Source organism: Nomascus leucogenys, chromosome 11 (genome assembly GCF_006542625.1).
Source record: "Nomascus leucogenys isolate Asia chromosome 11, Asia_NLE_v1, whole genome shotgun sequence".
Taxonomy (NCBI): domain Eukaryota; kingdom Metazoa; phylum Chordata; class Mammalia; order Primates; family Hylobatidae; genus Nomascus; species Nomascus leucogenys.
In genome coordinates, this window is record NC_044391.1 from 77,493,833 (window position 1) to 77,508,689 (window position 14,857).

A 14,857-nucleotide genomic window follows, 5' to 3' on the forward strand; every position below is an offset into this window, starting at 1 on the left:
AAGAATAATGTATAAGAGACTACTAAAAATAACTGGGCAGATTTGAAAATAATCTAAGTTCTGGGAATGAAAATAATAACTGAAAAACAGCTGAAAGAGAATTAACGAACTAAAAGAAAGTTGTTTAGAGATTATCCAGAAATTAGGACACATCATCATAAAATATGGGTAGAAAAAGTTAAGATAGAAGGGTAAGGCAAGTGCTAACATATATCCAGAAGGAAATAATAGACAAAAATGTATTAATTCCTCCACACTGGTAAAAGACATGATGGCTCAGATTCAGGAAACGTAACACATCTCAAGCAGAATAAAGGGAAAGAATTTGACACCTAGTAAGCACATCTTAGAGAAATTAAAGACTGCCAAAGACAGAGCAGCTGCAGAGAACAGATCAGTTACCTACCCAGGAAATTATACTGAAACAGTAAAGGCAAGACTTCAAAATACCAAGAGAAAATAATTAACTGTAATGAACAGCTAAACTGTCTTTTAAAAACAAGGGCAAAATAAAGTTATTTCGAGATTAAATATAATTTACTACCAACAGTCCCTTACTTAAGAAACTAAAGGCAATGATTTTCAACCCTGGCTCTATGTTAGAATCATCTGGGGAAGCTTTTGAAGTATACTATTCTTGACATATAGCCCTAGAATTTAATTGGTCTGAGATGGGACCTGGGCATCCCAAGTAATTTTTGCAGTTAGGGTTGAGAACCATTTTTTTTTTTTTTTTGAGATGGAGTTTTGCTCTTGTTGCCCAGGCTGGAGTGCAATGGCACGATCTTGGCTCACTGCAACCTCCGCCTCCCAGGTTTAAGCAATTCTCCTGCCTCAGCCTTCTGAGTAGCTAGGATTACAGGCGTGTGCCATCATGCTTGGCTAATTTTGTGTTTTTAGTAGAGACGGGGTTTCTCCATGTTGGTCAGGCTAGTCTCAAACTCCCGACCTCAGGTGATCCACCCTCCTCGGCCTCCCAAAGTTCTGGGATTACAGGCATGAGCCACTGCACCCGGCTGAGAACCATTGTTTTAAAGAACTGACTTGAGGAGAAGCAGCAGGATGCCAGGAGAAAGTCGTGAGATACAAGAAGGAATGCTAAGCAAAGAAAATGGTAAATGAATAAAACTGAAACAAACATGGACTGTATAAAATGATAAAAATAATTATAAAATCGAGAGTAGAGGTAAAAATGATATCTACTTGTTCTTGTTTATTAGAAAATATGTAACAATGTTTAGCTGAAGTAACATGTAAGCCACAAAGGGATTGATTTGATGCTAAGGAATTCAAAGATGTCTGTGTTATTTGCCAGAAGGACAGAAGATTATGTTTTAAGTATCCTTGTTAACACTTAAGGGCAACTACTGCAAGAATAGAAATAGAGGATTTAACTTCAAAACCGGTAAAGAGGAAATAAATGAGCTGGGAGAAATCACCAGTTCAAAAGACAGCAAGAAAGGAGTGAGAGTAAAAAATGGGATAAATAGATAATTACAGAAAAAGATTGTAGAATGAAATTCAACTATATTAATAACCTATAATTAATTAAAAGGACTAACATCCCTAGTTAAGACACAGACAAACTAGATTGAAAACTAAAATCTGCTTAGTATAGAATAGTAAATATGAAAAGTATAGTCTATTCACAACAGGCATTACTAGTATCTAGGGATAGTAGGAGTGAAAATTAAAGAATGGAAAAACATGTACCAGGTAAATGAAAAAAAGAAATGGCTAGAGCTATATTAATTTCAGAACTGACTTTTTGGCAAAAAGCATTAGAGATAATATTTGACTCAGATAAGGTGTATCACTTGCTGGTGACAGGGTACTAAAGCCTGAATGTATGTAAATATAATCTGCATTTCTTATCCTAAGACTTCTTCATAGTCCTAGCCCTCAGGTGTGAATTTCTGGCATAGTGCATTGCACACACAACTCAAGGAGATACCAGATACAATCCACTGCTAAAAACCAGTAAAATACATAAGATAGTAGTAGATAATAAAAGAGTGAATACCTTATTTCTTAAAACTGAAAAAATACCTGTTTGCTTTTTCTCAGCCACATACCCTATTACAGAGAGTCAAAGCCTGCACAACAGAAGAGGATCAAGAGAAGCTGATGCAAATTACCAGTCTGCATTCACTGAATGCCTTCTTGCTGCCAATTAAAACTGTAGGTGTGCAGGTGAGTTGTGTGAATTCATTCACCAGTGATACACTTTTTTTTTTTTTTTTTTTTTTTTTTTTTTTTTTTTTTTTTTTTTAAGACGGAGTCTTGCTCTGTTGCCCAGGCTGGAGTGCAGTGGTGTGATCTCGGCTCATTGCAACCTCCGCCTCCCGGGTTCAAGCACTCTTTCTACTAATATTGAAATAAGGATTACTTAGGGAAATGAAATATGTAAGTATATATACCAAGTTTAGAGAAATAAGAAGGTAATTTTTTATGGAATGTTTAGGGAGTGAATAGTTACAGGAACTAAATAGTCAGGCTGAGGTTTTGTAGTTTTGGAACATCTATGAACTCTAACCAAAGGTAAATATTGAAAGCAACCCTTTCCTATAGGGTTGGCATGCTTACTTCTGCCTTGTAGGGCAGGGATCAAGAGGTCATTTATCCTTCTAGGTGTAAAATATACTGTGGTTTTAGAAGTCTTTAACTGCAGGGTGGCCTCCAGATGAATAAGTTACACCATTTAGGTGTTGTTCTCAGCTTGTGTATTCCCTGTACTAGGGAACATGTTCTACTGATGTTTTTTGTGTTTATTCTGCCTTTCTAGTTGTAAAAGAACGTGAGAATAATATAGTTCTCAATTATAAAATGCTACTTGCAAAATGACTAATAACTAATAAGATAGTATGTTAATTTCTCCTCTTTTTTCTGGATACGGGGTCTTGCCCTGTCGCCCAGGCTGGAGTGCAGTGATGTGATCATGGCATACTGTAGCCCTGAATTCCTGGGTTCCAGTGACCCTACTACCTCAGCTTCCCAAGTAGCTGGGACTACAGGCATGCACCATCATGCCTGGCTAATTTTTAAATTTTTTTGTAGAGATAGGGTCTCCCTGCATTGCTCAGGCTGGCTTTGAAATTCTGGCCTCAAGTGATCCTTCACTTTGGCCTCCCAAAGTGTTAGGATTGGAAGTGTGAGACACTGTGCCCGGCCTTCTTTATATGATCCTCAAATGAATTTTTGGGGAACAAAAGTGTGGGAGGGTAGGGAAGAGGATGGTTATTTTATTTCAAGTTTGTGGTTAAATGGAAACTAGAAGAGGTGTCAGTAGTTCAACTCAAAAATGGTGTAAGTGCCAATTATTGGGTTAATGTGTTTATAATGTCCTCTTACAGTAAAATTATGTGTAGAAAGAAATTCTACTGTTTTAGAGATTATTCATCTAAAACCTAATAAGCATTTTTTCTAAATATATGAATCTGTCAGTTTAAATTCCCTTTTGCTCTGAATTCATGCAGTTCGGCCTGTAAATAAAACAAGATAAAAATTGATTGTTGCCAGGCGCAGTGGTTCATGCCTGTAATCCCAGCACTTTGGGAGGCCGAGGCGGGCGGATCACCTGAGGTCGGGAGTTCAAGACCAGCCTGACCAACATGCAGAAACCCCATCTCTACTAATTAGCGGGTGTGGTGGTGCATGCCTGTAATCCCAGCTACTCGGGAGGCTGAGGCAGGAGAATTGCTTGAACCCTGGAGGCGGAGGTTGCGGTAGGCCAAGATTGCGCCATTGCACTCCATCCTGGGCAACAAGAGTGAAACTCCATCTTAAAAAAAAAAAAAAAATTGTAATTTTTAAAGTAAACTAAAATATTTTATTTCATGAAAGTGATAGAGCCAGCTATTGGGTTAAGGAACTCTTGCCTTCTTTTTAAAGGCCAAATGTTGTAAGCTGCTTATGTTGTTTTAAAATCACTATTGAAATAACCTTACTTGGAGTTATTGATACTTTCTTTCAGTGGTTTATGGATTATCTCATTCATATATAAATTTATTTTGAAATTTGCAATGATACTTACAGGCAGTATTACCCTAATATATAAAAATAGAATTGTGGACAGGTTATTTAATTCTTAAAAGTTTCTCAGTTTTAAGTAGATTTGTTATAGAGAACTTCCATGTCTGTATGCTAACTGCTGCTACAAAGGGAGTTGAAATAGTTCCCCACTCTTCTTTTTAGAGAAGTGTTACAAAAAATAGATATTTGAGATAATTTGATGAATGAGTGATTTCTTTCTTGAAAATGAAACTTATTGAGGCTCTACTGCTTTTCCCACCAAAATAAAATTTTCTTTTGTTATTGGATAACTGACTTTAGTCTCTTACCCTTTGAAGCTTAGACCCTTGCAAGCCCAGGTAAAAATGATGGTTCATGGTTAGTATAACAATGGGTTTTATTTTCTAAATACCAAAGTAAACCGTATTTGTAAAAAATGAAAATACATTAAAAAAATTCTTTGTATTTCTACTCTCCAGTTAAGTTTTGTATGTGTCTTTCCAGAAACACTTTAAAAAGAAAATAAAAGAGGGGATTTGGGGTACACATTGTCAACTTTTTTCTTTCAACTGAACATCATGAACTTACCTTTCTGTGCCTTTCCAAGTAGATTGTTCTTAACTGTTCCCTCATATGCTATGCATACCATCATTTATTTAACTATTCTTCTAACCAATAGGCATTTAAACTGTTCTCAGTTTTTTATTATTATAAGCATCCCATCAGTTATCCATGTATTTATGTAGGATCATTTTCTGTGCATGTGCATTTTACACTTTTTTTTTTTTCTTTTTTTTTTTTTTTTTGAGATGGAGTCTTGCTCTGTCGCCCAGGCTGGAGCGCAGTGGCTTGATCTCACCTCACGGCAACCTCTGCCTCCCAGGTTCAAGCGATTCTCCTGTTTCAGCCTCCTGAGTAGCTGGGGTTACAGGTACATGCCGCCATACCCGGATAATTTTTTGTATTTTAGTAGAGATGGGGTTTCACCACGTTGCCCAGGTTGGTCTCGAACTCCTGAGCTCAGGCAATCCACCCGCCTCGGCCTCCCAAAGTGCTAGGATTACAGGCATGAGCTACCGTACCCAGTCCATTTTACACTTTTACAGATGCTATCACGTTAGCATTCACGTGTTGAATTTTCACATTCTTAGTACCTGCCACTCTGGGCATTAGGTACTTCTCTAATCTGTTACTTTTTAAAATTGCTTTTCATAAAAAAAGCAAATTACTTGGATTAAACAGGACACAGGAAAAGAGAATAAATTATCAGTTTTATTTAATTATTTTAAAATTAACTCTTAAGCTGATACTTAAACATGTTGATAAGTAAATATTTATGAATTGTTTTTGTCTCCCACTTAAGAATTCTTTATCCACTCAAAAAACATGGGCAGATCTTGTCTGCCAAATTTTTCATAATTTTATTATTTTTTTTTTATATTACCGTGATACTTTATGTATGTCTTAACTGATTCAGGTAGTTTGGGATGGGTTTCAGGTAGTTTAATATGGGATTTTAATTTGGAATTTATTTATACCATTAAAGAAGCATTTAGTATATACTTTCATTCAAATTTCTAAAAATCTGTTAATAGTGTCACCATGCATAAGATATTTTTCAATGCATCTTTTTAAAAAAAAAACAACAGCTTTGTCAAGTTAAACTGGTGCATCTTTTGACTATTAAAAATTATTGATTATCTTTTTATTTTCAGGGTGACTGTCGTTCCTACAGTTACGTGTGTGGAATCTCCAGTAAAGATGAACCTGACTGGGAATCACTTATTTTTCTGGCTAGGCTTATACCTCGCATGTGTCACAACGTTAACAGGTGTGTTTCACAGGAGCTAGGGTGGGGGCTTGTGTAATGGAAGGATGTATTTCTTAAGGGCTTTCAATTAATGAAAGACCAAAAGGCTCAAATGTAGATATAGGTAGGTCATGTAGATAAGAGTAAATGGCTGTGTTTGTAATTCAAATATGCACATAGGTTGCAGTTAAGTAGATATTTAATATCATCTTGTGTTTTGACTCTTCATCATAATGTAATCATCTGTTAAAAATTATTTAAAGGAGATTTTTATTTTAGTGTAAAATATTAAAGACAGCTGTAAAATGTCTTCTAAATTAGTGGCTTATATTAGCTATTGGTTTTATGGTAACATGTTTTATTCCAGAAGGATTGAAAAAAGTATGTCCAGGTTACAGAATTACAAATAAAGTAACACACACACACACACACACACACACACACACACACCTACAAAACAAACAACCCCCACCCCAAACAAAAATGGAGACTTGGTTAATTTAGTAGTAACCCCAAGGAAAAAAATCAAAGAAAAGAAATAGGCATGTGCCAGATAGCATTAAAATAGTTACGTTTAAATATATAATTTACATTTAGATTAATTTTCCTTTAATTTGCATATTAATTTCTTACATTGGATATATCAACAGCTGATTTATAATCTATTTCTAATCCTCAATTTCATTGTACCATATATAGTTCAAAAATTCACTTATTTTATACTAGATTGCTAATTAAATGTTCTTATTTCACAGTTATTCTCTCTCTTCAGTTTTCTTCATGGGTGTTAGGCAGTTAACAACCAAAAAGAATTACTTGAGGTTTCATTTTACTCAAATTGCTGCAGAAATCAGAAGCTTACCTTTTAATGTTAACCTAGCAGAGTCTGTATAGTCAGAGATAAGGAGTTATAGGGAAGCCATGTTTTTACCATTGGGAACATGCTCATTCAAAGGCTTACTCAAATCAACTGAAGACCCTCAAATACAGAAGCATCTTTAATATGCTGAAAAATAGAATTATTACCCTCTTCAGTAATAGGGGCCAGGCATGGTGGCTTATGCCTGTAATCCCACCACTTTGAGAGGCCAAGGCGAATGGATCACTTGAGCCCAGGAGTTTGAGACCAGCCTGGGCAACATGGTGAAACTCCATCTCTACAAAAAATACAAAAATTAGCCAGGCATGGTGGTGTGTACCTGTAGTCCCAGCTACTTGGGAGTCTGAGGTGGGAGGATCGCGTGAGCCTGGGAGGTTGCCTTAAGCCAAAATCGTGCCACTGCATTCCAGCCTGGGCAACAGAGTGAAACCCTTTCTCAAAAAAACAAAAAACAAAACAACTTCAATAATGATAAATTTTTAATTGCCTATTTGGAGTGGAGATAATTGTCTTGGTTAGAACAGTGGCTCATAATTTGCCTTCTGAAGAATGCTATATGAACTTTATATATCACACAGAAAATTTCCCTAAATTGAACTCCACTGCTTTTACTATATAATTAGTATATTTCTTCATTCACAGCATTCTTACAGTTTTATCTCCTTTTCTTTTTCTTTTGCCAAAGGGCACACATCCTTGTTTAAACTTTATATTCTAGTTTCTCTCTTTTTCCCTATTTGTCTCCTCTTCCTTCTTCCCTTCTCAAAAAGAAAAAAGTAAAAAGCCTAACAACCAGCAAACAAAAAACTAAATCTTCAAATATGAACGCAGCAAGTTCTTAAAAGAATCTTGGTGAACTTGGCCGGGCGCGGTGGCTCACGCCTGTAATCCCAGCACTTTGGGAGGCCGAGGCAGGCGGATCACGAGGTCAGGAGATCGAGACCATCCTGGCTAACACGGTGAAACACTGTCTCTACTAAAAATACAAAAAAATTATTCAGGCGTGGTGGCGGGCACCTGTAGTCCCAGCTACTCAGGAGGCTGAGGCAGGAGAATGGCATGAACCCGGGAGGGAGAGCTTGCAGTCAACTGAGATCGCACCACTGCACTCCAGCCTGGGCGACAGAGTGAGACTTCGTCTCAAAAAAGGAAAAAAAAAAAAGAATCTTGGCGAACTTTAGATTTCTTTGCTGGAGTCTTTTTGATGAATTGGAGTTTAAAAATATTCTTCCACGTTTGCCGGTTTTTTTCCTAATTTGGATGAGGGAATCTTTGTACAGGGAGGGACTGTTCCAGTTTTACTGTTATATATAGTGTGGGTAAATACCTGTCCCAGTACACTCTAGTGATTACTTTTGTTTGTAAGAAATGAGAAGGTGAAAAGAGCAGGTTCATGGCATTCTCTTAACTTTCTCCTGCAAAGATCTTTTATGAGCTTTAGGAACTATATTGTTTAGAAAAAGTATAACTTACTGTCTATACATGGGACAAAAACCTTGCTTCCGTTGTAGTATGTTTGGAAGGAGACAATAAAGTAGTTGGTGATATCGGAGGTTTTGTGTTAATACAGTTTTCTTTTGTGTATTTTACCTAAGTACATATTAAGAAAAAACATTAAACTTTACCATGATAGTTGCCGGGGAGATTTATTTTCTTTGCTAAAAACAGTACTAACGAAAAGTGACAATTGTCCAGCCTCTCTACTGGCTGGAGTAGGGAGAACTAGCTAAGTGGCACTCAAATCTCTACCCTGATTCCCTCTTGTTTTCTGGGTGAAGATTGTGAAACAGATCCCTTCAAACCAGTGGCCAGCTACACTTCAAGTTGTTAAAATTGTCTGATTCTAATTTCCTCAAGTTATGTTCCAAACTGTACTCTCATTAACTCTCATTAACATGAAGATATTTGTGATGTATCTTCATGTCTTTCAAACAGACATTTACATAAAACGGTAATGAATCATTTTTTTGGAAGGAAGTAGTAGGATGCTAAGTCCTATTTCAATGGCCTTTTTAATGAAGTGCAAATGAGAATCTCTCTAGAATCATTGTTTCTCAAGTAGAGAAAAAAAGATGAGTTTACTAATTTTGGGAAATTCACTGTAGTTTCCTCTTGGAGATTTCCAGTGCATGTTAGCATAGTATATTAATAGTTTCTGAAGTCTTGTCATAAAAACACCTATTTTTAAATTTTAACTATGTATATTTGTTTCCTAGGACTACCCATAACAAATTACCACAAACTAGGAGGCTTAAAATAACATTTATTCTCTCACAGTTTAGGAGGCCAGAAGTCTGAATTCAGTGTTGGCAGGGTCATAGTCTCTCTGAAGATTCTAGGGGAGGATCCTTCCTTGCTTCTTCCTACTATCAAGTGGTGGCAGCATAATCCAGTCTGTCTTTGTGTTCACATGACCCTCATTCCCCATGTGTGTCTGTGTATCCAAATTTCCCAGTACTTGGAAGGATCCCAGTCATTGGATTAGAGTCCATCCTAATCCAGTATTACTTCATTTTAACTTGATTACATTTGCAAAGGCCCTTTTTCTCCCCAGAGATTCTGGGTGGACATGAAGTTTTGGGGATACTCTTCGACCCAGTACATTAAGTGAAAAGAGAGAGAGTTGTAATAATCACATATCTTTGCACATTCTGAGATACAGAATGTTGCAGAGAACACACTTTGAGGAAAGCATGTAGAACACAGACCTTCCTATAATCTTATATCTTGTCCTATCCATCTGGGGAGTTGAAGTGGGCAGGAGAAGGGCCTAAAACTAAGTGGGAAATGGAAAGAATGTTACTGTTCTAAGTGCCTTGCTTCTCATACTAAAATTGTAATTTCTACATTTAAAATGTAGTTGCTCTATTATTTTTACCTCTTTGTTTCCAGAGTTGTTTATATATTTGGCCCACCAGTTAAAGAACCTCCTACAGATGTTACTCCCACTTTCTTGACAACAGGGGTGCTCAGTACTTTACGCCAAGCTGATTTTGAGGCCCATAACATTCTCAGGGAGTCTGGTAAGTTGCTCATGTTTTTGATTACTACCCTCTGAAACTAGTTTTTGGAAGCTTGACATTAAGAGTAGGAGGATGTGGAGGATGTGGCTTTTGCTTTTTAGATGCTTTTATTTTTATTATTTAAATATTTGAATGTTCTGTGATGTTGCTTTTTTTTTTTTTTTTTTTTTTCGAGACGGAGTCTTTCTTGCTCTGTCGCCCAGGTTGGAGTGCAGTGGCACAATCTTGGTTCACTTCAGCCTCCGCCTCCTGTTACAAGTGATTCTCCTGCCTCAGCCTCTTGAGTAGCTGGGATTACAGGTGCCCGCCACCACGCCTGGTTAGTTTTTTGTATTTTTAGTAGAGACAGGGTTTTGCCATTTTGGCCAGGCTGATCTCGAACTCCTTACCTCAGGTGATCAGGTTAGGAGTCAGGTCAGGCCAGCCTTGGTCTCCCAGAGTGTTGGGATTACAGGAGTGAGCCACTGCACCTGGCCTATAATGTTGCTTCTAAATAAAATATATTCACCTTTGTGGCCATTTGTGGACATGCACAGAGCAGCAGAAAATGTGAATTTCCAGACTTAGATGTTCCCAGCTGAGTTTGAACAAGGTGACGCTATGCCTTCTTGTTTCAGCTCTCAGAATGTGAACAAGTCTTTTTCATGGTCTCCTTGATGCTATATCTTTTGCATTTTTATGCGTTTTGTTGGTGATTTTGCTGTTTAAAATGGATCTCAAGTATAGTGTTGAAGTGCTGTCTGGGTTCCTAAGCACAGGAATGCTGTGATGTACCTTACAGAGAAAATCTGTGTGTTAGATAAACTTCATTCAGGCATGAGTTAAAGAGCTGTTGATTGTGAGTTCAGTGTTAATGAATCTATAATAAATATTAAATATAGTGTCTTAAATCAGAAACACATAAGACAAGGTTATATATTAATCAGTTGATGAAAATATTACAATCAGAGGCTTGCAGGAACCTAACCCTCCATTTCCCCTGGGAGAAATGGTTCAGTATTCGCTAATTCGTTGTTTGCAGTGTAGAATATAACTATACTGCAAATTATAATAGAGAATAATGAGACTGGACTGTTTCTCTTTATAGCACATCAGTAAACATCACTGATGTGATCAAATTCTGTTTTTTGCATTTGTGATTAAGTCCAATTAAAATGCTCTGCAAGTAGCTGAAATCAATGCATGATGACAGTCTTAACTATGCTGTGTGTGTATATGTAATTTCAGATATTGCCTGGGAGGATTTAATTGAACTAAGAGTGCTTTTCTATGGTGTGGTGATTGGTTCTACATATACCTTTCTCTAGGGTATGCTGGGAAAATCAGCCAGATGCCAGTGATTTTGACACCATTACATTTTGATCGGGACCCACTTCAAAAGCAGCCTTCATGCCAGAGATCTGTGGTTATTCGAACCTTTATTACTAGTGACTTCATGACTGGTATACCTGCAACACCTGGCAATGAGATCCCTGTAGAGGTAATTTATATATTTTTTTCTAATGCATGTTCTCAGTACCTCTTACATTTTATAATATGGTGAATGGAATAGGCTATGCCAGTGCTGTATTTCTTATGTTGGTTTTCTGTTCATAAGATAGGCTTTTTTTTTTTTAATTTTCACATATTTGATTAATACACTGGGGCAGAAAAAGGCCTTAAATTATATATGCTCTCCAAATGTCTGATTACTATATAAAAAATAATCAATTATAATAATTTTATCTAATCCTGCCAATTTCTACTTTACAAATAGTATTCCGCAAATAAAGAAGAAAACTCTAGGAGTGAAGAAGAGTTTGTTAGAAATAAGGATGCAATTTGATAGCTTTATGGCCAGACACCCAAGAATTGCCTAAATGTTCTCGCTACTACCAATTCCAACTCAATTTTTGATCTTTCTTTGTTTTCACCAGAACATTCCAAAGGAGCTACTTGCATAATAGCAAGTGAAAATCAAAGTGAGACTCTATTAGTTGGGCTACTGCCTCCAGTGCACTAATGCGAGGCTGTCGTTACAGCTAGGTAGATGGGTTGGTTTGGAATGTGGCTTAGAGTCAGTTTTCTCTTAGGCTCAAATTTGCCAAATTTGACAAGTGAGCAGGCTATCCTCTCCTCCTGTATACTTGATAATGATTATTACAGTGTACTGTGTGCCACCTTGGTGGCCCTTAGAGTTGTATGTTTAAGCTGCAGATAATTTGCAGAGCATTGGCTGAAACACATAAAATCACATGCTTGGACGCCACAGCAATGTCAAATCGCTGTATGTTCTTAAGCACTTGTGGCTCAGTCACAAACACAACTTGCAGACTAGCACCTGTTTGTGGATCACACTTTGAGTAGTACTGAGTTTACGTCACTAATATTTTAAACCTTAATAACTTAAACCTATCCCTGCAGAGGGGAATAGGTTCATTATATAAGATTAATCAGAAACCATCCCATATACATGAAGGACAATAGTGAAAATAGTCAAATTTTAATTTTAAATTACAAATGTAAGCCCTCTAGGACTGCTGGACATGCCGTGGATGCTGACTTTTCTCTATAATTTTTTTTTAATAGGTGGTATTAAAGATGGTCACTGAGATTAAGAAGATTCCTGGTATTTCTCGAATTATGTATGACTTAACATCAAAGCCCCCAGGAACTACTGAGTGGGAGTAATAAACTTCTTGTTCTATTAATGTACCGTGTGCAGTTTAAATTGATTAGAAATCATTCCCATTATTGACATGCAGTATACTGTGAAAAGAGTTACTGGAGCAGCTACATCACATCTGAGTTCTCCACAGCAAAAATCTACGGCTTAAGAGCTGAGTTGGGGATAACCAAAAGGGACTGAAGAGTTTGTACGGGTAAATAATCAAAGCACCATTGCCTACACTCAGACAGATTGATACTGCTTTTGCCTTTGCCTCACTTACTCTTTATGTATAAATTCACTGTTGCTATTGATGTCTCTGTGAAGATGTATGAAGGTGGGTGAGTTTGGGGTAGTTATGGGCTTCTGTCTCCTTACCAGTTTCTAAGAACTGTTAGAAACACCCATTATTTACCAGTGTTACTTACTACGTATATATACCTTTTGGAGAATCAGTTTTCTTATAAGTAATCTTATTTCTCCAAAGGGTGAAAAAGAGATGAACATATCAGATAAAGGTATAGGTGGGCTATTCCAGCCACTTTTGAAGGACACTGAGGGTATAAAATGTAAGCTAGCATAAGATGGAAAAGCACCAGGAATTTGTTGATGTACTTTGGAATTTTATTTCACAGCCTTGGGAGGAAGAAACTATGAGTGGTCTCAGATGTCTGTGAATGGTCTTAAAATGTTTTCAAACCATGTTCCACATGGATGCCGTGTTATTCAATGTCAGCTTGTTCATTAGTAAGGAGCTTTATCCTCCTAGCCTTATATTACCAGCCCCCCACAGCCTTGCATAGAAAGTTTCTGTTATCTCCTTAGAAGAAACTGGCTCAGTGACGTTTCTGGTGTAGTGCAGATAGAGGTCAAGAGGAGCATTTTCATCTCTTCTTTTGCTGGTCAGAGAAACAGTTCTGAGATCACAGAAGCCATGATGCATACCTACAGCTTACAAATGGGCGACAAAAAATGTTTATATCATCTAGTAAACAGTTGTAAAATGAGCTCTTAGATCTAATCTATAGACATATTATTCATTGCTCAGACACCTGTGAACAGTCTTGATCCATGCAAGATGTTTGCCAAACTTTGTAATCCTTTCTACTAGCTATAAGAGAGGATTTAAGAACTGGTGCAGGACTTGTTGCCATCGCCACCAGTTTCTAATAGATCTTTTATGACATTCACATAAGTACTGTAGACAGTAGTAGACTTAAACTCTCCGTTTCTCTCAGTATTTTAGCTAAGAATGTTACCATATTTTTCTCTTAGCAATTCCATCTCAGGTTGCTGCTGCTTTTCTAGTTTAAAAGGTCAGATCTATTAATCAGGTATGAAATTTTATTTGGGATTCAGTGTTAGATAAACAACAAAATGATGTGTGGCAGAAGTCATCTTTTTATTCTGGCTGGTCCAGAGAACAAGAAAACTGCTGCTGGACCAGCAAGGGAAGAATTTCTGTCTGTCTTAACAGAAATCTGTCCCCAAGACCAAGGGGTACTTGACTCCTATAAAACTTAAAGGGTACATTCTCTATCCTGATGAGGAGGTACTCATTGTGGCCTTCTGGAAAGAGGCTATGTTAGTGATCTGGTCTTTACAGATTTAGAGTCATGTTATTTGAGAGCTAGAATAGACAACCTATAAAATGCTTACCAACATGTGTCAGTACACATTTATGTTTATATGAAAGAAAATTTCTAGCCACAGTGTCTTATGATTTTGTGTTGAAGCAAACAGTAGGAATTTTGGAAAAATAGATAGTAAGAATGTGTGTTCTATGGAACACTGCTTCACTGAGAAGGTCCATGTGAAAAGCATTAGGTGGTCATATAAGTTTGGGGAAAATAAACTCACTTGTCCTTTCTTGGAGATTCATGGTATACAATATTCAAAGCTCTGAGAAATTCTAAAGTTAAAAACAATTGTTAAATTCTGCTTAATTTAGTGTTTTCCTGATATTTGTTTTTTGAACACCTTTTATATAATCCCTCCCAATATACACTTAGTATATACTTAATATAATATTGAGAAAATTGTTTCTCCAAAACACATCTTGACATGACATAGTTTCTTAAAAATCTAAATTTTCTGGAACTCAGAAATTTCCTAATATTTAGCACACTCTTCTTTTGCACAGCACTTTTTGCTTTGTGCCATATAACATTACTCTGTACCTTCACAGTATTTCATCTGAGCCACTGAGGAAAGTTAAACATTGCACTTCCATTTTACAGTTAAGAAAACAAGCTCACCTTAGGCATGGTTACTTAATGAATTTCAGAATCAAATTTCAGGTTTCCTTAGTTCAGATTGTCCTTTCCTTATGTGTATTCTGACACCTAAAATTACATAAACTTATGGGATGCTTATTTTTGACTAAGACTAGAATGGTGGCTACCTGGCTAATAACATTCATCATTGGTTATTCTGGGCATATCATGACTTTATTCCCATTGCTTACCATTACCTGGGACACATCT

General features: G+C 36.8%; 1 protein-coding gene across 1 annotated transcript in view; it reads left to right on the forward strand.

Moving 5' to 3' along the window:
• The window catches only part of GMPS (guanine monophosphate synthase), a 64,366-nt gene extending 51,932 nt beyond the window's left edge, over window positions 1–12,434 (forward strand). The window contains exons 12-16 of the mRNA XM_003256332.3: window positions 2,068–2,193; window positions 5,727–5,842; window positions 9,594–9,724; window positions 11,032–11,204; window positions 12,293–12,434. Coding sequence (XP_003256380.1) covers window positions 2,068–2,193; window positions 5,727–5,842; window positions 9,594–9,724; window positions 11,032–11,204; window positions 12,293–12,394 — 648 coding nt within the window. The 3' untranslated portion in view covers window positions 12,395–12,434. The remainder of the gene's footprint in view (window positions 1–2,067; window positions 2,194–5,726; window positions 5,843–9,593; window positions 9,725–11,031; window positions 11,205–12,292) is intronic.
• Window positions 12,435–14,857: the final 2,423 nt, after the last annotated feature.